We start from the raw sequence: 24,199 nt of genomic DNA on the forward strand, positions 1-24,199 counted from the left end.
ATGCAGCAGGATAGACCCTCAGGATGTAGGCCACTGCTGTCTACCTCACTAGCCGGTACTAATTACTAAAGTAGACATGGGGTAATGCCGTAATAGACACAGATAAAAGCAAGTACCAATATATCCCATAATGGAATAATAGCACACAGTTTTAAATGTATACATTATTATAGAAACAATAGTTACTACAGAATTCTTACAAGTTACAAAAAATGTTTTTTATGGTTCATGGGGCTGCAAGGAGATACAAATATCCAGTAGCCACTAGGAGGCTAAATAACGCTCCAAACGTACGCTAAATTTTGGTGAGGAAAAACTGTCATACCGATCCTCAGGATCAGCTCAGGGTATCTCTATTGACAGCAAATCTCATATGAGGAATGTAAATTTGATATTCACTCTCCTTTTAGATCTGTTTTGGTTTCCACTGACTCCTAAGAAAAAGATATTGAACTTTAGTTTTTTAACTTTGTGTCATCTGAACAATTGGAGGAATAGAAGAACAGTAAGAACATAAGAACAGGTAATAACCTGCAAATATGATAATTAGTCTATGATTTGCATACTATTCATTGAGCAGACATTTACATACATTTTCAGTGTAATGTCATCATTAATTTAAGTTTAAATTTAGTTTTTTACTAGTTTGCCGAGGAAACATCACAACAGCCATATACAGAAAATAAATTGTCATTATTGAACATTTTCATATTAAAAGCACCCCAGACTACCCCCATTATTTTACTGAACACCAATATTTTTTTTGTCTTTCACTATATATTTTACAATACAGTATATGGCCAAACCTTTGGGATTTCATAGACATTTGATAATGTCCGTCTCAGTATATTCCTTTACAGTCACACATGAAGCACAGTTCACACTAATTAAAGGATATTTTGTGGATTATTGGCCTGTCCTGACGGGACCTCTGTCGCTAGTGGATTTGTGATTTAAGGGGACTCAAGAAGCTGTAAGATACTTAAAATCTCCCTGATCAGTTATACTGTCCACTACTGCTGCCATACATTGCCCTCCTAAGACTCAGTATTTTAGGGACACTTTGGACTTAACACCTTCATGACCTGTTCCTAACACAGAACTAAGAAGGCTCTGGACAGAGGCTCATAGGACTTAAGATCACCCAATGACAGAAGATCTGTTTAGATTATTCTCCTGTCCTGGCGACTGAGGCCAAATTGTCCAACTTTAAGAGGTTATTGTGTTGAGTGACTTTAAACTTATTGTAATATATGTACACACCTGACACTTTATAACAGTTACTGTAACCTTACCCCAAAAGTACAAACAAACGTTTTGCCAAAATATGCCTAAATAAACCACTTCTTGGTTATGCTATCCCCCCTCCTCAAAGGTCTGGAGATCCATCAGATGTAGCATATTCAGCTATAGTTTTGTAAATCCACAAATGTATGCAGGAGTACAGCCGGTGGATTCTTGTACTGCACTGCAGCATGCCATGAGGATGAGGGGTATTTGCAGGTCCCAATCAGTCTGGTCTGGGGCAGTGGTGAGGGCCAGCTGGGCAGTCAAGGTCCGCATGAACCATTCCACTAATCCGTCGCTTTTTGGGTGAAGCGGGATGGTCCTTGTTTTCTGGATGCCGAGCTGGTTACACATTGCAGTGAACACCTGTGATTCGAAGTTCAGCCCTTGGTCTCAGGGGAGCTGAGAGGGCGTTCCAAAGCGGCTGAACATTCCTTGCACCAAGGCCTCAGCCACGGTTGTCGCCTCTTGGTCAGGAAGGGGGTAGGCTTCGGGCCACTTTGTAAAGTAGTCAATGGCGACTAGCACGTACCGGTTCCCTCTACTGGTACGGGGTAGTGGTCCCAACACATTGACTGCCACTCTGTCCATTGGTGCCCCTACACGATGCTAATGTAAGGGTGCGCGGGACTGACCTTGAGGGCCTTTACGGGCAGTTCAGGCATCGCAGCGGAGGCAATAGTCCTCAACATCCCTCCTGCTGTGGCCCCAATAGAATGTCTGCCTCAGCCGTCTCAATGTCTTTGTCACCCCAAAGTGACCAGCTCCAGGGGATCCATGATGCACCTCAAGTACTTCCCTGCGGAGATTTTTTGGCACAACCACTTGCCATCGCGGCTCTCCGGTAGCTGGCTCACGCCAGCACCTCTTCAGGACTCCTTCCTGCAGCTCCACTCCAGGCCATTGAGACCAGAGGCCTCTGACAGTTGCAGACTAGGCAACCACATCTTCCCAGGGTGGCCGGATGTCTTTTTCCAGCCACCCTATGACCATTTCAAGATCAGGGTCCTTGAGCTGCAGTTCTCTCCACACTCTCTCATTGTCGGGTAACAGGGCCCGACAGATCACCTTTCAAGTGTGTAGGTTTGCCGCTTCACATTCTTCGGCCTGGTTGCAGTGGTGACAGCCCGGGGCACATGGTCGGCGGGAGAGACTGTCTGCATTTGTGTGGCTTTCACCAGCTCTGTGCTGTATGGTGAACTGAAAGGCCTGGAGTTGTTCGATCCATCTGACTACTTGCCCTTCCGGCTCTTTGAATGACATGAGACACTTCAAGGCAGCATGGTCACTACGGATGGTGAACGGAAGGCCACAGAGGATGTGTTTGAAATGGTTCACAGCGCCAACCACCGCCAAGAGTTCTCTGCGAGTGACACAGTAGTTCTTCTCTGGCTTATCGAGGGTGTGACTGTGGTAAACAACAACACACTCCCCCTCCGGGGTCAACTGCGAGAGTACAGTGCCAAGGCCTGTGTTGCTGGCGTCCGTGTCAAGGATAAATGGCAGCTCTGGGTCTGGTGCAACCAACACCGGGTCCTTGCATAAGGCCTGTTTCAGCTGGTGGAAGGCCGCACCTTGATCTGGTCCCCACTTGTAGGTCTCTGTCCTTGCGCAGTAAGTTGAACATGGGCGCAGACACTATAGAGAATCCAGCCACGAACCGCCTGTAATAGGACGCTAATCCTAAGAAGGATCTCAGCTGGTGGACATCAGTGGGGGTAGGCCAATCCTGGACAGCCGCTAACTTGTCAGGCTCTGTCATAATGCCAGCTCCACTGACTCTGTGACCCAGAAAGGAGACCTCCCGTCACCGGAATGTTGGGTAGTTTTTGAACGCGGAACATCAACAGGAGCATTAGCATCACGGACGTTAGCAACAGCAGCATACCCATCCTTAGCTCTGGCAGTCTTGGTAATGGCATGGTTGGTGCCCACATTTGCATTATTTGTGCTAGCCTGGTTAGCATTAGCATGGCTCTCTGACTCAAGAGGACTAGTCACACAACCTTTTGGTTCTGCTCCCATCCTGGACATAAGGCTGCCTCTAGAGTTATTCAGAAAATGTCCAAAAGCACGCTCCATTGCAATGCTCATTCTCTGCATAAAGCCATCCTCGATTGTAGCTGTAATGTCTTTCTTTTCATGTTGGGGGCAGTAGGAGCTCAGTCCATAGGGACTTGGCTCGGGAACTGGAGGGTCACTGGTTCAAGTCCCCGCATGGACCAAGTACTGTGTGTGAACTGATAGCTGGATAGACGCCAGTTTGCCTCTTGAGCACTGCCGAGGTGCCCTTGAGCAAGGCACCAAACCCCTAACTGCCCGGGGCGCCTGCCATCGCTCTGACATCTCTCCATTAATGCATGTATATAGGTCCTGTTTGTGCATGTGTGTATTTCAGGCCTGTGTGTATGTTCTATGTAAAATAACAGAGTGTAAAAATTTAATTTAATTTAATAAAGTGGCTTTCTTTTTTTTCTTCGTTAAGTCAACGAGAGTCAGCGTCGGGCTCGCGCTTGTGCTCGCATGAACGAGCATAGCTCAAAACAGTGAGGCTACACACATCAGCTAAAACCACAATATCACTCTATATTTTACTGCTTAGCAGTAATATTAGCTGACCAGACGAAGGTCTCTCCATGAATCAATGCTGATCCTAGTGTTGGCTTTTCCTGCTTCAGCCTCCCGACCGCGGCCAGAGGGAACAGGGGAGACACCGGCACCCGGTCGGAGACGATAACGTTTCTCGCTGCGGAGCCCCGTCACTTCACAAGACACAGGAAACCTCTGTTGGTCTGGAGGAGCTGCAGCATTTATTTCTGCACAAACGTCCACTGTACATTCACAAGATATTCTCAGAGCTAAACCAACTCTTCTGCAGTGTGGAGTGTGTGCGCATGCACGTGAGGTGGAGCAAGCTGAGTGAAGGCAAGCAGGCAGAGGAGCAGAGGAGCAGAGTACAGCAGAAACTCCGGCCCTGGAGACCAAGACTATAGTCTCCACCGCGTCCTCCGACCGCGGCCAACACTGATTTGCAAGACGGGCATCAATAGATATAACTTTTTTGGATTTGGTGCTTCCCTGTAGTTTGTGTTGGAGTCTTGCCTGAACAGCGCATACGCGAGCGCGCATGGGACACCGATCCGGGTGATTTATACGTGTAAGAAGTTACAAACAGTCCCTTTAAGTGGTGTCAAAGCAGTGGAATTGTATTTTGCGATTGGTGTGCTTCAACCAGTCAATATCCTGCCCACTGGTTTTGATTGATGACTTTTAACAATTTTAATAAAAACAAACCCAGGAGAATTCAGCTGTTATTTAAATGAATGTGTAAACTGAGATTTCTTTGGAAATCTTCATTTTATGAGCTAAAACCATGACGTTAGTCAAATTCCTGTGTAAAACCCGAGTTTGCAGTTTGAAAGGTCCATTTCATAATCACTGGACTAATTATAATCATAACAGGGTTATACTTGAAATACTTATAAATTATACTTAAATTAATTTGCCAGAGAAGTTTTTTGGGATCAAATCAAATCATAGCACGTTATGCTATTATACTTCCAGGTATTATACGTGCATTGTGTAGTTGGTAAGGCCAGCGGTGGCTCGGGGTACCAAACATGGGTATTGTCCACCCAATCAAAAGTTAAGGAAAAAACATTTTTCGTTCAGCCAATGGCCTACAGGCCGCATCCAAGTGCACCCCCTCCGCACAATGGCTCCTATCGCAGTGACAAAATCTGTCCGCAGACAGAAATATAAACACCTGGCTCTGACACAAACAGACTCACAAGGTGAAAACAGTACCAGCGTCGCGGCTGGTAATTAAAGCTGGTCATGAACTGCTCGACAGCTGGGCAGTCCTGCTGTGAGCTGGTGTCTGTATCAGTCAAACTCTGTTAAAAAAAAAAAACACATGGAAAATAACAATGTGTGGCTCATTACCGATCAAATGTACCGCTAAAATTAGATTCACAATCTTTTAGGAACCAGTCCAAGCATCTCCTATAATATAATTCAGCAAACACATTACACACCAGAGAGCACATGTTAAAGTATGTTTTTAATTCTATCCAGATATTCAGCCATCTTCTCACCAGACACCACCATGTTTCTGATTAACGTGAAATGAACAGAAAGGAAAAAAAGTCGGACGGCAAGAGGCTATCTCTTCACAAAACACCCCTTCGACAGCACTTTCTACAATGTGTAGACTGTGGTGTCTTCCTGAATTTGTCTGTTTTCCCTCATAAACTTCTCACAGAACTTCATCTGCATTTATTATAATTTTGTAGGTGTGTATAGTTACATTGAAGTTTTAATACATTATTTATTTTTTATTATTTTTTTTGGGGGCTTTTATTCTTTAAATGGAGAGAGAGACAGTGATAGTTATGAAAGGGAGAGATACCTGAATATTAATATAAGGAAGTCATTGTGCTGAAGAACTGGTTAATCCACTACTGTGGTAACATTCGCATCTAAAAGGTGATCTTTTTTCCACAAAACTGAGGAGAATATAAGATTTTTTTTAATTTACTTCTCATACTACTTGCTTGTTACTTACATAGACAGTCTGTTAATTAATGTTATTGATATTCACAATATTAACCTGCTGCCTGCTGTATATTCTAGTTTTTTTATGTCTTTAGTAAACTTTGTAAACTCGATTAGGATTAATGTCTTAATGATGCTTGTTCTATGAATGCTAGTAAGAGATCTGTCTTTTTCTGCAGTCTGGTTGTAAGGACTAATCAGGAAAGAGATGCTGCCGAACCCTAATGACCTGTCTGAGTTGGACTCAGTAGAAGTTACAGAACTCCAGGAAACCCAAACATACCACAAATGTAATAAGCCGTCAGGTCATGTATCTACATCCCAGAATGGATCTAAAGTTATGGCTTTTCTCAAGAGAAATGCTTTCGTTGTTCTCACAATGGCCAGTGTTGCATTAGGTAAGTGGTTTTCAAACACTGTAATTTATTCTCTATTGAAACATGAAAATGTTTTTCAAACACTGTAATTTATTGTCTGTTAAAACCTGAAAATCATCTTTTAATCTACCATTGATCTACCTTCATCACCTCTTCATTGTAAAGACAGATTGCAATCTGCTGCTGCTCTTCTGCTTTTGTCAATTTTACACACCTTTTGACAGCCGCACTGACTGGCTGACTTGTGTTTATGTTTCTCTGAGGGATTGGCCTGGGCTTTGCTCTACGACACATTAATATGACAGCCAGGGATGTAAAATATTTAACCTTTCCTGGAGAGCTACTGTTGAGACTCCTGCAGATGTTGGTGCTTCCTCTCGTCATTTCCAGTGTGATTGCAGGTTAGAGCCACACTTCAGCTTGGTTAAACTGGACTTTCAATTTAATCAATCGATAAAGAAATGGTTTGACGGACATTATACATGGTAATAACTTCCTGATGATAGTAGATAAACACAATCAATAGCCACATTAGTGGCTGGTGCAAGTGTTAGTAAGCTTTAAGGCAAAGGAAAGTGGAGGACAGCCTGTGTGTAGAGCTGAGGCTCACAAACTGAGTCTGAGATTACCTAAAATTCTCTTTATAGTTTCCCCAGAAAAGATATGTAGTGTTTAAAATGCTTTAAAAACTAAACATGATTCTTTACTTTAGTTGATTTCTTTTTACGTAACCAACCCTGAAACAATTGATCTTGAGTTTACATAGTAGACAAGGTTTAGTTTAATTAGTTTTTAGTGTTTTTTGACATTTAACATTTCACCATAGTTCGATATTGTGACCTCCATGATCCAAGTTGAGTATCATTCAAGATGTTTTAATGTTTTCTTGGAAACACTGTATGTAGGGACTCAAAAATATTTCCTAACTGTACATACATGTCAAAAACATTTTTATTTAAATTATCCCATAAATATATATTATTATTTGACATATATAAAATAGATTCATATTTAAAGTTATCAATCTAACATGGAATTATGTTCATATATTAAACCCACATTTTTTTTTTCATTTCAGGAATTTCATCTGTGGACAAGAAGGCTTATGGGAAGATTGGGCTAAGGGCCTTCTGCTATTACATGGTCAACACAATTATTGCTGCATTCACTGGCATTGCCTTAGCTGTTCTTATCCAGCCAGGGAAATCATCCAGAACTGCCTCAGTGTCCTCTAGTGGTCATCCACAGGCTGTGCAGACTGTGGATTCCTTTCTAGATCTAATCAGGTGTGTATCAAACTCTCTTTACAGGGAACCTGTAACGATACAACTGGCAGTTAAAACACCTAATCAGTGTTTTTGCTTTATAGAAACATGATTCCCTCCAATCTGGTGGAAACTTGTTTCCGAAAGGTAAGATCTGCGACGGCTATTATTTGTTCTTTATTCATACCATCACTGTTTCAAACTTACCAACGGTTAACATTTGATTATACTTTTTATCTAGCACAAATCCGGTTATTCTGGGAGTGTTTCTACAGGAAAGAGTCTTGATGTCATCAATATGACTGAGACCAGTGAAAACAGTGAGATTCCTTTCTTTGTTCTATATCTTGTAATTTGGAGATGAAACCAAATGTTTGTCTAACCCAATGTCCCTTGTGTTGGTTTAATATGTCATCTGCCTGATCTTCATTATTGTTGTTACATTGTCACTCCACCACCTGGTCTTAACAACATTCCTGGGATCCCTATAGATCACACAGTACCAGTACTAGTACCAGGCACCATAGACAGAATCAATATTTTGGGTCTATTGTGCTTCTCTGTTGCGTTTGGACTCATCCTGGGCAGTATGGGCACAGAGGGAAAACCTCTGAGGGATTTCTTTGACTGCCTGAACAAAGCCATTATTCATCTGATCAACATATTCATTTGGTAAGAACAGGAGGCGTTCATCAAGATGAACTGGCTGTGTGTTGTCTTGTTAATGTGCCATTTCATTTGTATTAGCTATCAATTTTTTGCTGATATCTCTCCAGAGACTCAGGCCCAGCAGCAGTCATCTCTAGTGCTTATTTATTATTTTTTAGTGTTGGTAACACTCATTAATAACCATCATTTATAAACAATACATTGATATTAAACTTAGTTAATAGTTACTTTGATGTTACTAAACAATGACATTATAATTTATGTTTACTAATTATTAGTAATGCTATAATTTCTGTGTATCTATGTAATATGAAATAATTAGATTATAAATGTTATTTTGTATCATAGCTGATGAGGGACGATAACAATTACATTCTGAATACATTAGTAAACTATTAACATTTTATTGTTGCAAAATGTATAACATTGTATATACTATATTATGTATTTGTGTTAATGATTCCCAAATGATTTGTAAACCTTTAAGAAATCATTTGTAAAGCATCTATAAACATTACATAGATAGATGTACCAGAAACCAATGATTATCTAAATAATGTTTATATATGTTTTACAAAGCATTTCTTTAAGGTTTACAAATAATATCTTAATTAACAAATACTTATATATATATATATACAATGTTATAATGTGTGCAACAATAAACTGTTAATAATAAATAAATAATAAATTATAGCATTACTAATTATTAGTACTTATTATTATAACATTATTAATTATCATTTCATTGTTTGTTAACAGTAAAATAACTATAAACTGAGTTTAATTAGCTATCAATTTACCACTTATAAATGATGGTCATTATAAATTGTTACCGCAGTGGATAATTTGCTTTTGCGGTCAGGTTTTGACGTGTGATAAACAATTAATTGTCCGTGTGTTTGTTACATGCCTGAAGTTGATTGCTTCAGATTTGCTGCGTGCACTTGTGTGCTCGATCACGCTAGATATGAAATATTTTGAGAACATACTCAAATATGGATACAGTCACTGACACCTTCAACATTGAGCTTCTCTCATTGCCTCTCCTCCGCTGTGTCTCACCAGGTATACCCCAGTGGGAATCCCCTTCCTGCTGGCAGGACAGATTTTGAAGATTACAGACATTGGAGAGATAGGTCGAGTAGTTGCCATGTATACTCTCACCGTGATCACTGGCCTCCTAATCCACGGCCTCCTCACTCTTCCCCTCATCTATTTCGTGGTCACACGAAAGAATCCCTTCAGGTTCATGGTTGGTGTACTCCAGGCTCTCACCACTGCCTTTGGGACTGCATCAAGGTGAGTTAGAGTCTTGATATTAAACATAATACATAGCAGACACATGCACAACGGTTGAATGGCAGCTAACTTAATGAACCACTTTTTGTTTTTTCACAGTTCTGCAACCCTACCTGTTACCCTCTACTGTATGGAGGAAAATCACAACATGGACAAACGAGTGACGCGCTTCCTGCTCCCTGTAGGGGCCACAATGAACATGGATGGTGGAGCACTCTATGAATCTGTAGCTGCTTTATTCATTGCCCAGATTAATAATGTGGACTTTGACGTGGGTCAAATTATTGTCCTCAGGTAAGATAAACAAAACACATGAAGCTCAGACTGCTCAAATATTATTATTTTTCAATTAATTCATTAACTTATTTCTGTGAGTTACTGAAGACTTAGCAGACAAAGAGATGGAAAAGTACAGTCCTTACATCGGACTAGTTCCCATAGAGTTGAAGGGGTTTCTTCTCAATGCTTAAACAAAAATGGAAACTTTCTGTGCGTGGATCCACAAACATGAGTGCTCAAGCATAGGAGCAACATGTAAATGGGTTGTGTCTGTTTTCTTATACACCAACAAGGATTACATTACATAACCATCACTGTTTCTCCTGTTCAGTTTGATTGTCACATCTGCAAGCACTAGTGCAGCAGGCATCCCACAGGCCGGCATGGTAACCATGATGATTGTGTTGGAATCAGCTGGACTGCCCACTGAAGACATATCACTGCTCATTATGATGGATTGGATCCTGTGAGTGCACATTCAACCAATATCAGTTTCAGATCTTGAGAGTGAGAACATTTTTGGAAAGTTTGACCATTTTAGCTTCACTTCTTCAGAGGTGTGTTTGAGGTTTTTGAGTTTAAAGTTAGGGTGAAGGTTCGGAATAAACATATAGTGAACGGTTGGAATTGGAGGTTAGTGAGTACATTACATGAATGAGGATCTTTACAAGTAGAAAAATACAAAGGTATTGAAGTGGAGAAACTGCTTTTCATCCTTCTTATTTTAATTGGCAAGAATGCGTAAACTATGAGAATATTTTTTTGACTAATCCAGCAGCCGATTAGACTGTTGTCAGGCTATTGAATAGGCGTTATCAGTCACTATAAACACAGGACTTTCAACCAGGAGACTGCAGTTTGCATCATGTGTGAAACCAAGAATGTCTAGTTGTGTTTATGTTCATAGTTATTTTAACCCAAAACACAATGGTTTTCCCTAAACCTAAAGAAGTTGTAGTTTTGTTACCTAAACCTGAAAAAGTTGTAGTTTTATTGCATAAACATATAGAAGTTGCAGTTTTATTGCCTAAACCTAAAGAAGTTATAGTTTTATTGCCTAAACATAAAGAAGTTATAGTTTTATTGGTTAAACCTAACAGTTTTTTTGCCTAAACCTAAAGAAGTTGTAGTTTTGTTGGCTAAACCTAAAGAATTTGTAGTTTTATAACTTAGTAGGCGTAGTAGACCCCTAATGACCCACATCTATGATGCTTGCAGCGACTGATAACGCCTATTTAATGGCCGGATAACAGTCGAATTGGGTTCATCCAGTGAATAATGTTATTGATTTCATCTTAAGTGTATGCTGTAACTTTACATTTTGTAATTTTGTTAAAGTCACACTGACAAGCTCCTACTACAGCCTCAGATCTTCTTGTTTGTTTCTAGGGATCGTCTAAGGACTCCCATCAATGTGCTGGGTGACTGTATCGGTGTGAGTGTAGTGCAGCATCTGTCCAGACATGAGCTGCAGCGCTCTAGTCCTACAGAAAAAAGCTTGGTGGAAGAAAGCTCCCTGATCTGAGCTCCATGAGGCTTGACAACATCTGTGTCCAATGACTAAGATTCTAAGGAATTAAACTAAGGAACTAAACTAATTTCCACTAAGGAATTAAAAGAACACATGAGGGAAAGGGATCAAGCTAAATTAACAGCAATTTCATCGAGTCTGAAATCAGATTGGCAAATATACTGTAAACTAAGAAATTGTTACTATATCAAATAAGACGAAAAAGAAACTGTATTATGAAAATAGAATAAATGAAATCAAACATGATAGTAAACAATTATGGAATACTTTGAATTATCTATTGAGAGGAAATACTAAGTCCACCCCATCTTATTTAGAAATTGGAGGGGAATTTTTTACTAAGCCAAAAGACATAGCAAATCATCTAAATAGTTATTTTATAACCAAGATAGATAAGTTAAAAAGCACTGTACAGCCAAATAATACAGATTTATAACATATATTAATAGATCATATTATGGAAGGCAAACAGTGTTGCTTTGAATTCAAGAAAGTGAGTGTTGCTTAAGTTGAACTAATGTTAATGACTTGTAAGGATAAACCACCTGGGGTTGACGATCTTGATAGCAAGCTGCTCAGGCCCATAGCTTTATTATTTTTAATGAAAATGTATGTCCTCAAGCATGGAAAATGTCCAAAGTAGTGCCAATACCAAAAAATAAAAAGTTGCTGTTTTCTGAATCCAATAGTCGACCTATAAGTTTATTACCAATTTTGAGTAAGATAATGGAAAGAATTGTGTATTAACAGGTTCAGTCTTATTTTACCAATAATAATTTAATCACCAATTTCCAACATGCATATAGAGAAAAGTATTCGACAGCCACAGCCTTGACTCAAATGGTTGATGACTGGTTTAAGGAAATAGAAGAGAGGAATTTATAGGAGTAGTGTTGCTTGATTTTTCTGCGGCTTTTGACATCATGGATCATGAGTTGATGTTGAAAAAAATTAAATGTTATGGTTTTTCTCATTCTGAATTTTTGTGGTTAAATAGTTATTTGAGCGATAGAAGGCAAATAGTGTACCTAAATGGAAGTTATTTAGATGTTACACATGTGAAACATGGAGTGCCTCAGGGAAGTTGTCTTGGGCCACTTCTGTACACAATTTTTACTAATGATCTTCCTTTAGTATTACAAAAGGCACGTATCTCGATGTATGCTGATGACTCCACAATAAATGTAGCAGAAGCAACAATTAGTGATTTAAATATAAATTTAGATCTGGAGTTGAAGTTGGTTGTAGATTGGATCAACAGTAATAAACTTATTTTGAATGTGTCTAAAACAACCAGTGTTGTAATTGGAACAAACTATTCTTTATGTTCAAAACCAAAGCTTGATCTTTGTATAAATAACATGTTAATAAAGCAGGTAGAAGAAGCCAAACTTTTGGTTGTTATCAGAGAAAGTAAATTATCATGGGATAAACACATACAGAGAGTGGTAACTAAAATGGGAACCAGTTTGTCTGTAATTAAGAGATGTGCAAAATATCTGACACAACAAACAATTAAACAAGTAATTCAAGCTTTGGTTTTATCTCATCTGGATTATTGCTCAGCAGTTTGGTCCAATACTTCATTTGGTAATATAAGAAAATTGCAACTGGTCCAGAATAAAGCGGCACGTGTAGCTCTGTCTTGTGGGTGGAGAACAAATGTAATTAAAAGGCATACATGTCTCTCTTGGTTTGAAGTGAGAAATAGATCGCTATACTCATTGATGGTTTTCATTAAGAATGTCATAACAACAAAAACTATGTTTTACAAAAAACTATCCTTTATTACAGATACACACAATTATTCCACAAGGCATGCTGCTGCAGGTTGTTTTACTTTACCAAGATCCAAAACCAAATCAGGTCAAAGTACAGCAATATACAGAGCAATGCAAGAATGGAATTCACTCCCAAATCACATTACACAACAAAATGATATATATGGTTTAAAAAAAACGGACATAGCCTGGTTGGCCGCACATGCTTTTAGTCCGCGTTCATGCATGTAAGCGTGCCCCACTGGCCAGCCCACAGCCGCTGCTCTGCACTGTTCTCATATGGATGATAACGCCGTCCCGACCAACGGGTCGTTGTCCACCCTCCGATTGTCCCCCAGGTTCAGACTGTTAGCTCTGTCAGCAGTCTTACCAACGGTTAGCATTTGCTTATACTTTTTATCTAGTACAAATACGGTTATTCTGTGAGTGTTTCTACAGGAAAGAGTCTTGATGTCATCAATATGACCAGTGAAAACAGTGAGATTCCTTTTTTTGTTTTGTTTTTTTGTTTGTCCTGTTTGGAATTTGGAACCAAATGCTTGTCTAACCCAGTGTCCCTTGTGTTGGTTTAATATGTAATCTGCTTGATCTTCATAATTGTTGTTACATTGTCACTCATTTGTTTCAGTTATCTATTTTATGCTGATATCTCTCCAAAGACTCAGGTCTAGCAGCCCTCACCTCTAGTGCTTACTGTTTATTATAGTGCTGATTAAATGCTGTATTTTATTTGTTTTTGTGGTAAGGTTTTGGCATGTGATAAATAATTAATTGTCTGTGTTTGTTACATGCCTGAAGTTGATTGTGCTGATTGTGCTTTACTGCCTAGGTAATCATCTACAAATATGGATATACTCATTGACTCCAACATTGAGCCTCTTTCATTGCCTCTTCTCTGCTGCGTCTCACTTCTGTATCACAGGTGTGTATAGTTCCATTGAAGTTTAAATAAAATAAAATGTTTTTACATTTTTATTTTTTGGGTTTTTATGCCTTTAATGGAGAGAGAGACAGTGATAGTTATGAAACGGAGATATACATGAATATTAACATAAGGAAGTTATTGTGCTGAAGAACTGGTTATTTCACTACTGTAGTAACCAAATTTCATTTGTTCAAGATTCAAGATGTTTATTGTCACGCCGGTTGTACAGGTACAAATGTGTGAAATACTTTTCGCTAGGAAGCTCCATTAAATAATAAATTATATTACATTTACATTTACATTACAATTACATTTACATTACAATTATAAAAGGAAATACTTTATACAAGGGCATATTAAGAACATATGTATTAACAATATATACAGTATATACAGTATAAGAAATATGTTTGTGTAAGAATGTGTCAAATTAATTATAGATTTAAAAGTCTGATGGCCTGGGGGAAAAAAACTGTTCCTCAGTCTGCTGGTGAGAGTCCTGGGGGTCCTGTATCTTCTACCAGAGGGCAGGAGGGAGAACAGGCTGTTGTGGGTGTGTGTTGTGTCCTTAATGACCCTCAGGGACTTCCTGAGGCACCGCTGGGTGTAAAGCTCCTGCAGGCTGGGCAGCTCGCACCCGGTGATGTGTTGGGCCGAGCGCACCACCCTTTCCAGCGCCTTACGGTCCACGTTGGTGCAGCTGCCGAACCAGGTGGTGAAGCAGCCTGTCAGGAGGCTCTCTATGGTGCCCCGGTAGAAGTCCCTGAGGATTTGCGGTTTCAGTCTGAAAGTCTTGAGTCGCCTCAGAGCGTACAGTCTCTGCTGGGTCTTCCTGACTACAGCGGTGGTGTGGGTGGCCCATGTCAAGTCCTTATGGATGTTGATACCCAGGTGTGTTGAAGTGAATGTGTTGGTACAGTTTTGGGGAAATGTTCTTCAGATTGGCCCGGTTGAAGTCCCCCGCAACAATGAGTGCGGTCCTCGGGTGCGCGGTCTCCTGCACGTTAACTGCCCTGTGTAACTCCCGGAGCGCTCTGTCCGTGTCGGCCTGGGGGGGGGGGATATAAACACCGGCGATGGTAACCGATGTAAACTCCCTTGGGAGTCAAAAAGGCCGACACTGCAGCATGAGGTACTCCAAGTCAGGGGAGCAGAAGGTGCCGATGGTCCTGATGTTCTGTTGGACACACCAAGTCCGGTTAACCATCAGACATACCCCTCCGCCCCTTGTTTTCCCGGAGAGCTCCTGGTCTCTGTCCGTCCGATGGATGGTGAAACCCGGGGGCTCGATGGCGTGGTCCGGTACCTCAGCTGATAGCCAGGTCTCCGTGAGGCAGATAACGTTACAGTTCCTGATGTCCGGCTGGAAACATATCCGCGCCCGCAGCTCGCACAGTTTGTTGTCGAGCGACTGCACATTAGCCAGTAACATAGTGGGGAGTGGGGGGCGATGAGCGCGCCGTCTCAGCCGAACCAGGACCCCGGCTCGCCGGCCTCTCCTTCTCTGTTGGGACCCGGACTTCGGTCGGACCCCGGCTCGCCTGTCTGTCCTCCTCAGTTCAGGAAAGAGAGTTAGATTCAGAAGAGTCTCTCTGTTGTAACTGATCCTGGGGGCTTTGTTATTGTTGTTGTTATTGTTGTTGTTATTGTTGTTGTTGTTGTTATTGTTATTGTTGTTGTTATTGTCGCCGTCGTCCATTCTTTGAAGTTGCTTTACTTAACTGATACTATAGAGCCTGAAACTATCACGAGACATAAAACTAGCAAAACTTAACAAAATAACATAAAACTGGCCTAATAATAAAAATTAATCTTTAAAAAAAAACACTATAATAACCTTAACATGTACGGAGCTCGTGGCATGTCGCCCTGTCTCTGTGGCGCCATGGTAACCCAAAGAAGAAGACCGTTCAAGGAAGAGCATCTAAAAGGTGAACTGAGGAGAATATGAGAATTTTTTTTATTTACCTCTCATACTACTTGCTTGTTACTTACATAGACAGGCTGTTAATTCATGTTATTGATATTCACAATATGAACCTGCTGCCTGCTGTATATTCTAGTTTTTTTATGTCTTTAGTAAACTTTGTAAACTCGATTAGGATTAATGTCTTAATGATGCTTGTTCTATGAATGCTAGTAAGAGATCTGTCTTTTTCTGCAGTCTGGTTGTAAGGACTAATCAGGAAAGAGATGCTGCCGAGCCCTAATGACCTGTCTGAGTTGGACTCAGTAGAAGTTACAGAACTCCAGGAAACCCAAACATACCACAAATGTAATAAGCCGTCAGGTCATGTATCTACATCCCAGAATGGATCTAAAGTTATGGCTTTTCTCAAGAGAAATGCTTTCGTTGTTCTCACAATGGCCAGCGTTGCATTAGGTAAGTGGTTTTCCAACACTAATTTATTCTCTGTTAAAACCTGAAAATGGTTTTCAAATACTGTAATTTATTGTCTGTTAAAACCTGAAAATCATCTTTTAATCTACCATTGATCTACCTTCATCACCTCTTCATTGTAAAGACAGATTGCAATCTGCTGCTGCTCTTCTGCTTTTGTCAATTTTACACACCTTTTGACAGCCGCACTGACTGGCTGACTTGTGTTTATGTTTCTCTGAGGGATTGGCCTGGGCTTTGCTCTACGACACATTAATATGACAGCCAGGGATGTAAAATATTTAACCTTTCCTGGAGAGCTACTGTTGAGACTCCTGCAGATGTTGGTGCTTCCTCTCATCATTTCCAGTGTGATTGCAGGTTAGAGCCACACTTCAGCTTGGTTAAACTGGACTTTCAATTTAATCAATCGATAAAGAAATGGTTTGACGGACATTACACATGGTAATAACTTCCTGATGATAGTAGATAAACACAATCAATAGCCACATTAGTGGCTGGTGCAAGTGTTAGTAAGCTTTAAGGCAAAGGAAAGTGGAGAACAGCCTGTGTGTAGAGCTGAGGCTCACAAACTGAGTCTGAGATTACCTAAAATTCTCTTTATAGTTTCCCCAGAAAAGATATGTAGTGTTTAAAATGCTTTAAAAACTAAACATGATTCTTTACTTTAGTTGATTTCTTTTTACGTAACCAACCCTGAAACATCTGATCTCGAGTTTACATAGTAGACAAGGTTTAGTTTAATTAGTTTTTAGTGTTTTTTGACATTTAACATTTCACCATAGTTTGATATTGTGACCTCCATGATCCAAGTTGAGTATCATTCAAGATGTTTTAATGTTTTCTTGGAAACACTGTATGTAGGGACTCAAAGATATTTCTTTACTGTACATACATGTCAAAAACATTTTTATTTAAATTATCCCATAAATATATAGTATTATTTGACATATATAAAATAGATTCATATTTAAAGTTATCAATCAAACATGGAATTATGTTCATATATTAAACCCATTTTTTTTTTTTATTTCAGGAATTTCATCTGTGGACAAGAAGGCTTATGGGAAGATTGGGCTAAGGGCCTTCTGCTATTACATGGTCACCACAATTATTGCTGCATTCACTGGCATTGCCTTAGCTGTTCTTATCCAGCCAGGGAAATCATCCAGAACTGCCTCAGTGTCCTCTAGTGGTCATCCACAGGCTGTGCAGACTGTGGATTCCTTTCTAGATCTAATCAGGTGTGTATCAAACTCTCTTTACAGGGAACCTGTAACGATACAACTGGCAGTTAAAACACCTAATCAGTGTTTTTGCTTTATAGAAACATGATTCCCTCCAATCTGGTGGAAGCTTGTTTCCGAAAGGTAAGATCTGCGACGGCTATTATTTGTTCTTCATTCATACCATCACTGTTTCAAACTTACCAACGGTTAACATTTGATTATACTTTTTATCTAGTACAAATCCGGTTATTCTGGGAGTGTTTCTACAGGAAAGAGTCTTGATGTCATCAATATGACTGAGACCAGTGAAAACAGTGAGATTCCTTTCTTTGTTTTATTTTTTTGTTTGTCCTGTTTGGAATTTGGAACCAAATGTTTGTCTAACCCAGTGTCCTTTATGTTGGTTTAATATGTCATCTGCCTGATCTTCATAATTGTTGTTACATCGTCACTCCACCACCTGGTCTTAACAACATTCCTGGGATCGCTATAGATGACACAGTACCAGTACCAGGCACCGTAGACGGAGTTAATATGTTGGGTCTATTGGGCTTCTCTGTTGCGTTTGGCCTCATCCTGGGCAGTATGGGCACTGAGGGAAAACCTCTGAGGGATTTCTTTGACTGCCTGAATAAAGCCATTATGCATCTGGTCAACATATTCATCTGGTAAGAACAGGAGGCTTTCATGAATATGAACTGGCTGTGTGTTGTTAATACACCGTTTCATTTGTTTCAACTATCAATTTTATGCTGATATCTCTCCAAAGAATCAGGTCTAGCAGCCCTCACCTCTAGTGCTTACTGTTTATTATAGTGCTGATTAAATGCTGTATTTTATTTGTTTTTGTGGTAAGGTTTTGACATGTGATAAACAATTAATTGTCTGTGTTTGTTACATGCCTGAAGTTGATTGTGATTTACTGCCTAGGTAATCATCTGCAAATATGGATATACTCACTGACTCCTTCAACATTGAGCCTCTTTCACTGCCTCTCCTCTGCTGTGTCTCACTTCTGTATCACAGGTATACCCCAGTGGGAATGCTCTTCCTGCTGGCAGGACAGATTTTGAAGATGACAGACATTGGAGAGATAGGTCGAGAAGTTACCATGTATACTCTCACCGTGATCACTGGCCTCTTAATCCACGGCCTCCTCACTCTTCCCCTCATCTATTTCGTGGTCACACGAAAGAATCCCTTCAGGTTTATGCTTGGTCTACTCCAGGCTCTCAACACTGCCTTTGGCACTTCATCAAGGTGAGTCTGAGTCTTGATATTAAATATAACACATAGCAGCCAAATGAACAATGGTCGAATGGTAGCTAACTCTATATACTACATGAGTTCTCTTTCAATCCTTGCTTGGTATCTCACTATGGGAAGCCTCTTCAGGCATGACCAAACATGGAAGCTCCAATAACACAATGTCTGTCGGGAGATAGACCAATCATCTTGAGATGCACGGACTGGCCTGTCTCCCTTTGTAAACGCCCGTGGCATCCTGTCTGTCATTCTCGCTTTCTTCCCTGTGAAGATAGATCATACAAGCTCCTCAGCTGTCCTGACATCCGGATTTTCATTTAACTATTCTCTGACGCAGCCGTCGACTTAGTCATCGAACGTGGAGATCTGGTGTCAGGAGTTTCAGGATGTATATTTCGTTATGAGGAATTGTATTGTAGGTAGGTTCTGGTGTTTTTTTTTCCTTTTTGTGCTGGATGTCTATCTGTTTCTATCTCTTACAGGACAAGCTAGCATGTTGAGGTGAGCTGTTTGTCCGTTTTTAGCTATTAGCTATGGTAACCACTGCATCCTCTAAGGGAAACTCTGGTAGTGGCAAGGTTAAAGATGTTGAGTCCTGCCCTTACCCAGCCACTTGTGGATTCACCATCTCAGGGAGAGACCCCCACCCCCTCTGCATCGCATGTATGGGAGGTGAAAACGCCCAGGCTTTGCTTGCGGACTCAGAGTCCTGTGATCACTCCTGTGCCATGCTGGTGAAGCCCAGAGAGAAACCTGCTGCAGCTAGTACGGACTGGGGAGAGGGGATAGGGGACCCTGATACACAGTTTCCCCCACTGTTCAGCAAACTCCTCGACTCAGAGGACGGAGACGACGACGAAGATGAGGTTGACCCGCTCCTTGGCGACGAGAATGAGGTGGATGATGAAGATGCCATCCTTCCCCCCGCTCAGTTGCGGCCCAGCAGCTCCATTGTCAGGGAGGCGCAGCCTTCCCCTGCCCCCTGCGAAGTTGACCTGCACAAGGTGTGTAAACGAGCGGCGACCAGGTTGGCTGTTGACTGGCCCGCATCGCTGGATGCCATCCCGGTGTGCATGAAGAAAATGAACTCTCAGGGTTGCCTTTCGAACCCGTGGAATGTGTTGAATTAAAGCTGCCCTCTCAAAACTTTCCTGTTGCTGGCACTGATGTCAGCTAAACTGATAAGTGAGTTACATGTGTTGTCTCTGCACGCATCCTGTCTGCAGTTTTCCCCTGATTATACGAAGGTAATGTGCCCTAACCCAGCTTTTGTGCCTAAAGTTAGCAAGTCTTTTTACAGCTGCCCCATGTTGGAGCTGTTTGCTTTCAACCAACTCTTTCAGCCTTTGGGCCCCTTCTTACAAAAGGAAGGTTCTGACTCCCCGGCCCCTGTCACATTGGGTGGTGGAGGCTATAATTCCGGCTTATGAGAGTCGTGGACTGTAGCCCTCGGAAACGGGGCTCACTCCACCAGGAATTTGGCCACGTCATGAGCCCTTTTCGGGGGCATTTCTGTGAATGACATCTGTGCTGCTGCCAGTTGGGCATCCCTACACACATTCATTTGGTTTTACCACCTGTACGTGACTGCACCTTCACTGGCTCACTCAGTGCTCAGTGTTGGTTCTTATTAAATACGTGTTGCTAGCCCATGGGGAGGGCTTTATGTGTCGACCCGTGTGGGTCGAGGCGTTATGGTCTTTGAAGTGGGCTACATGTCCTATAGTGAGATACCGAGCAAGGTTTGAAAGAGAACTTTAGGATACCAGGGTAGCCCCGGTTCTCTGCTAACCTAAAGTTTTTTCACAGTTCTGCAACCCTACCTGTTACCCTCTACTGTATGGAGGAAAATCACAACATGGACAAACAAGTGACACGCATCATGCTCCCTATTGGGGCCACAGTGAACATGGATGGTGCAGCACTCTATGAAGCTGTAGCTGCATTATTCATTGCCCAGGTTAATGATATGGAGTTCAACCTGGGTCAGATCATTGTCCTCAGGTAAGCTCAAACCACATTGAGCTCAGACTGCTCAAATATTTTTCTCTATTTAATCCATTAACGTATTTCTATGAGTTACCGAACACATACCTGATTTATACTCCTGTGGCTGTGCACCTATGCTTTCTGTGCGGGCTGGTGCAGGCACATCTCATGCACGCCAGGCATACATGGTACTGTGAAGGATTACGTGTAGCATGTTATTTCATTTTGTTTTCGACCCGTGATTTTCAAATCCTTTGTCAGTTGGTCTTTCATTTATTTGATAGCCATGAGTCAATAGTTCAATATAAGTTTGGCCCAACAAATCTCCATGGCTGGAAAAACAATTATGGAAAAGTTGGTTGATCAGGAGGAGCTCCTGTGTCTAGACGTAATAAGGTTGTTGTTGTTGTAATGGATGTGAGGTACTTGTCTTGAAATGCCACCTCCCGGCTCTGATGCCCAATCAAACTTCTGTGGCGTGTTTTTGTGCGTGTTTTGGTGCGCAGTGTGTCTCTGCAAGCTCCGCAAATTATCTCTGTGGCTCTGTGGAAGCTCCGCACAAGCTTTTCTGCAGAAGTATAAATAAGGCATCAGCAGATGAAGATATGGAAAATTAGAGTCCTTACATCGGACTAGTTCCCATAGGTTTCTTCTCAAAGAAACATTTCGGTATGTGGATCCACAAACATAAGTGGTCAAGACTAAGTGCACTGTTAATGGGTTGTGCCTGTTTTCTTATACACTAACAAGGATTCCATTACGTAACCATCACTGTTTCTCCTGTTCAGTTTGATTGTCACAGCTGCAAGCACTGGTGCAGCAGGCATCCCACAGGCCGGCATGGTTACCATGATGATTGTGTTGGAATCAGCTGGACTGCCCACTGAAGACATATCACTGCTCTTTATGATGGATTGGATCCTGTGAGTGCACATTCAACCAATATCAGTTTCAGATCTTGAGAGTGAGAACATTTTTGGAAAGTTTAATCATTTTATCTTCACTTTTTCAGAGGTCTGTTTACAAGTAGAAAAATACAATACTATTGAAGTGTAGAAACTAACTTTTTATCGTTTCTATTTTAAATGGCAAGAATTCTAAAACTATGAGAATATTTTCAACTGAATAATGTTATTGTCACCAACTTTCACCATAAAAGTATCCTGTAACTTTACATTTTTTAACCACCCTAAACTTGTGTGTAGTTGTGTTAAAGTCACATTGACAAGTTCCTACTACAGCCTCAGATCTTGTTGTTTGTTTCTAGGGATCGTCTAAGGACTACCATCAATGTGCTGGGTGACTGTATCGGTGTGGGTGTAGTGCAGCATCTGTCCAGACATGAGCTGCAGCGCTCCAGTCCTGCAGAACAAAACTTGGTGGAAGAAAGCACCCTGATCTGAGCTTCATGAGGCTTGACAGCATCTGTATTCAATGACTAAGATTCATGTGACATGATAACAAAATACTTGTTTTTTGTCTTTGTTAAATTGATGAGGTGTTTTACTACCCAGTATACAGTAAAGGTAGATAATCATTTAGCTTACAATATGGACAGTTATCCACAGGAACATGTTTTAGCTCTTCAGGAAAAACAATGAAAGAAACTCTCTGTGACTTGCAGGTGTTATATTAGTGGAACAGAGGTTAGGAAGTGAATTAGTTGCCCCTGCTTCAGCTGCGATCAGGAGGAGTGATACATTTTTGAGACGTAACCCTCAGTACATGAGGAGCAGGAAGAATTAACAGCACACATCCTGATGGTGTTCTATGTACAGTATGTTTGACATAAAATGTTAAACTTTAGGATTTGATAAAACTAGTATAGGCTGACAATATTTACCAATAGAGCATAGATGTTATTAATTATAATATATATCAGTTTGTGCCTGCATACTGTAACTGGTGTGTTCTTGAATGACATTTGTCTCATTTGTCACAGGCCTTAGGTTGGGTTAGTGTATTTTTGCTTGTTTTTTAGATATAGAGAGAAAGTGTTTCGTATCCCCATTAGTAACATCAAGTACTATCCTATACTCTTCAATTTTATTCTCTAACTCCTTATGACATTGTTGAATAGTCTACAAGACTTTAAGGTAACAGCACATACGTTAGAATGCAACATATATTAACCTTGTAAAACATAACACAGGCTTTACATGAGGTTATCAAGAGGTCAGTCCAACCCAAGTATCTATGGCACTGCAGGTGTCTTTCATAGCGAACACTCTACTACCATCTGGTGGCAGGACAGTCAACACGCAAGACAAAAAAATATCTGTGACCCAGTTACACATGGGCATTGCATATAAATATATAGAGAACTATTTAATACTTAATAAAAGTAAACACAATACAGTGTGGGCCTGAAACTGAAACAAGATTGTGTGTTTTCTCTGCAAAACCCTCCAGGAGTGTACAGTTTATTATGAAAAATAAAACAGAACATTACAAGATCATTTCACCTTATTAACTATGAAAAAAATCTGTAGATAGCCAAGTATTCAAAACGAGATACGGCACAATTTAAAGCTGGGCAAGCCTTTCTTTGAAATAAGATACAAAGACTGACAATTTACTAACTTATATTGAAGCAGCAGTAGGTAGAAATGGAGCAAATATGATTCAAAAAAGTTCTTTTTATAAAACGGTCACTATATCCTGACAGTAGTGCATGAGACATGTTGAGCTGTAAAATGAGAAAGTTTGTGACTCGGCAGCCATGTAGAGATCAGTTGAGGAAATACCAAGCACCGCCCACCAGCCGGAGCAATCTTTATTATTTTACAGCTGAACAGTACACTACAAGATGTTTCTGAAAAAAAACAAACATTTGAGGACAGAAATAGGCATTACAGTAACAGAATATTAATTAATATTTGATCAGCGCTGTCTAGTTTGACCGTTTGATTGGAGTTGGCAAGTGATTGACAGCTGCCTCTGTTGAATGAACGGCCAATAGGAACGCTCTCTCTCTCTGAAATGACCTGTGATTGGCCAAAGTCTTCCATCACCTGCTAGATATTTTAAAGCCTGAAAACAGAGCCATGAGGAGGTGCAGAAGTCTAGTTATCTCTCAAAGCACTTGAATTACAATATGCTGAAAGATTATTATGGAATTGTTACCCAATGATGCCAAAAACATTCTGCCTACTGCAGGTTTAAAATGAGCCATCAAAACAATGTTGCTATGTTCTTAAACACCTAAAGCTATCTACTCTATTTTCAGCATTTGAGCGATACCGGATCTTTGGGGGAAACAAATGCTTTTAGTCACAAGTCTGGGCATGCTGCAGTGTTTCAGTGCTGTGCAAAGTACCGTTATTAATAGAAAACTGTAA

At 40.6% G+C, this 24,199-nt stretch overlaps 2 protein-coding genes across 4 annotated transcripts in view; both read left to right on the forward strand.

Moving 5' to 3' along the window:
* Positions 1–13,005, forward strand: part of LOC119498118 (excitatory amino acid transporter 1-like) — a 33,480-nt gene extending 20,475 nt beyond the window's left edge. The window contains exons 3-12 of the mRNA XM_037786638.1: positions 6,024–6,242; positions 6,485–6,622; positions 7,300–7,507; positions 7,591–7,633; positions 7,728–7,806; positions 7,978–8,158; positions 9,224–9,457; positions 9,557–9,751; positions 10,068–10,202; positions 11,126–13,005. Coding sequence (XP_037642566.1) covers positions 6,053–6,242; positions 6,485–6,622; positions 7,300–7,507; positions 7,591–7,633; positions 7,728–7,806; positions 7,978–8,158; positions 9,224–9,457; positions 9,557–9,751; positions 10,068–10,202; positions 11,126–11,261 — 1,539 coding nt within the window. The 5' untranslated portion in view covers positions 6,024–6,052 and the 3' untranslated portion in view covers positions 11,262–13,005. The remainder of the gene's footprint in view (positions 1–6,023; positions 6,243–6,484; positions 6,623–7,299; positions 7,508–7,590; positions 7,634–7,727; positions 7,807–7,977; positions 8,159–9,223; positions 9,458–9,556; positions 9,752–10,067; positions 10,203–11,125) is intronic.
* Positions 13,006–13,233: 228 nt separating this feature from the next.
* Positions 13,234–23,236, forward strand: LOC119498119 (excitatory amino acid transporter 1-like). Of its 3 annotated transcripts, none has more exons than XM_037786639.1 (12): positions 13,234–13,525; positions 13,878–13,970; positions 16,138–16,356; positions 16,597–16,734; positions 17,411–17,618; positions 17,702–17,744; positions 17,839–17,917; positions 18,097–18,271; positions 18,630–18,863; positions 20,679–20,873; positions 21,647–21,781; positions 22,126–23,236. In XM_037786639.1, exons 3-12 carry the CDS (start codon positions 16,167–16,169, stop codon positions 22,259–22,261), a joined length of 1,533 nt encoding a protein of 510 aa, XP_037642567.1. In that variant the 5' UTR covers positions 13,234–13,525; positions 13,878–13,970; positions 16,138–16,166; the 3' UTR covers positions 22,262–23,236. The 3 variants fall into 3 exon arrangements, with proteins under 3 accessions (XP_037642567.1, XP_037642568.1, XP_037642569.1); XM_037786640.1 differs by having other exon boundaries at positions 13,234–13,423; XM_037786641.1 differs by lacking the exons at positions 13,234–13,525; positions 13,878–13,970 and having other exon boundaries at positions 15,943–16,356.
* The last annotated feature ends 963 nt before the right edge of the window (positions 23,237–24,199 follow it).

Source organism: Sebastes umbrosus, chromosome 12 (assembly GCF_015220745.1).
Source record: "Sebastes umbrosus isolate fSebUmb1 chromosome 12, fSebUmb1.pri, whole genome shotgun sequence".
In the NCBI taxonomy this organism is placed as follows: Eukaryota; Metazoa; Chordata; class Actinopteri; order Perciformes; family Sebastidae; genus Sebastes; species Sebastes umbrosus.

Bases quoted from the DNA above. Each gene is read 5' to 3' on its own strand.
- LOC119498119 (XM_037786639.1), top strand. From the start codon at position 16,167: ATGCTGCCGAGCCCTAATGACCTGTCTGAGTTGGACTCAGTAGAAGTT. The intron at 16,735-17,410 runs GTTAGAGCCACA...TTTTTATTTCAG, and splicing joins CATTTCCAGTGTGATTGCAG to GAATTTCATCTGTGGACAAG. The intron at 21,782-22,125 runs GTGAGTGCACAT...GTTTGTTTCTAG, and splicing joins TTTATGATGGATTGGATCCT to GGATCGTCTAAGGACTACCA.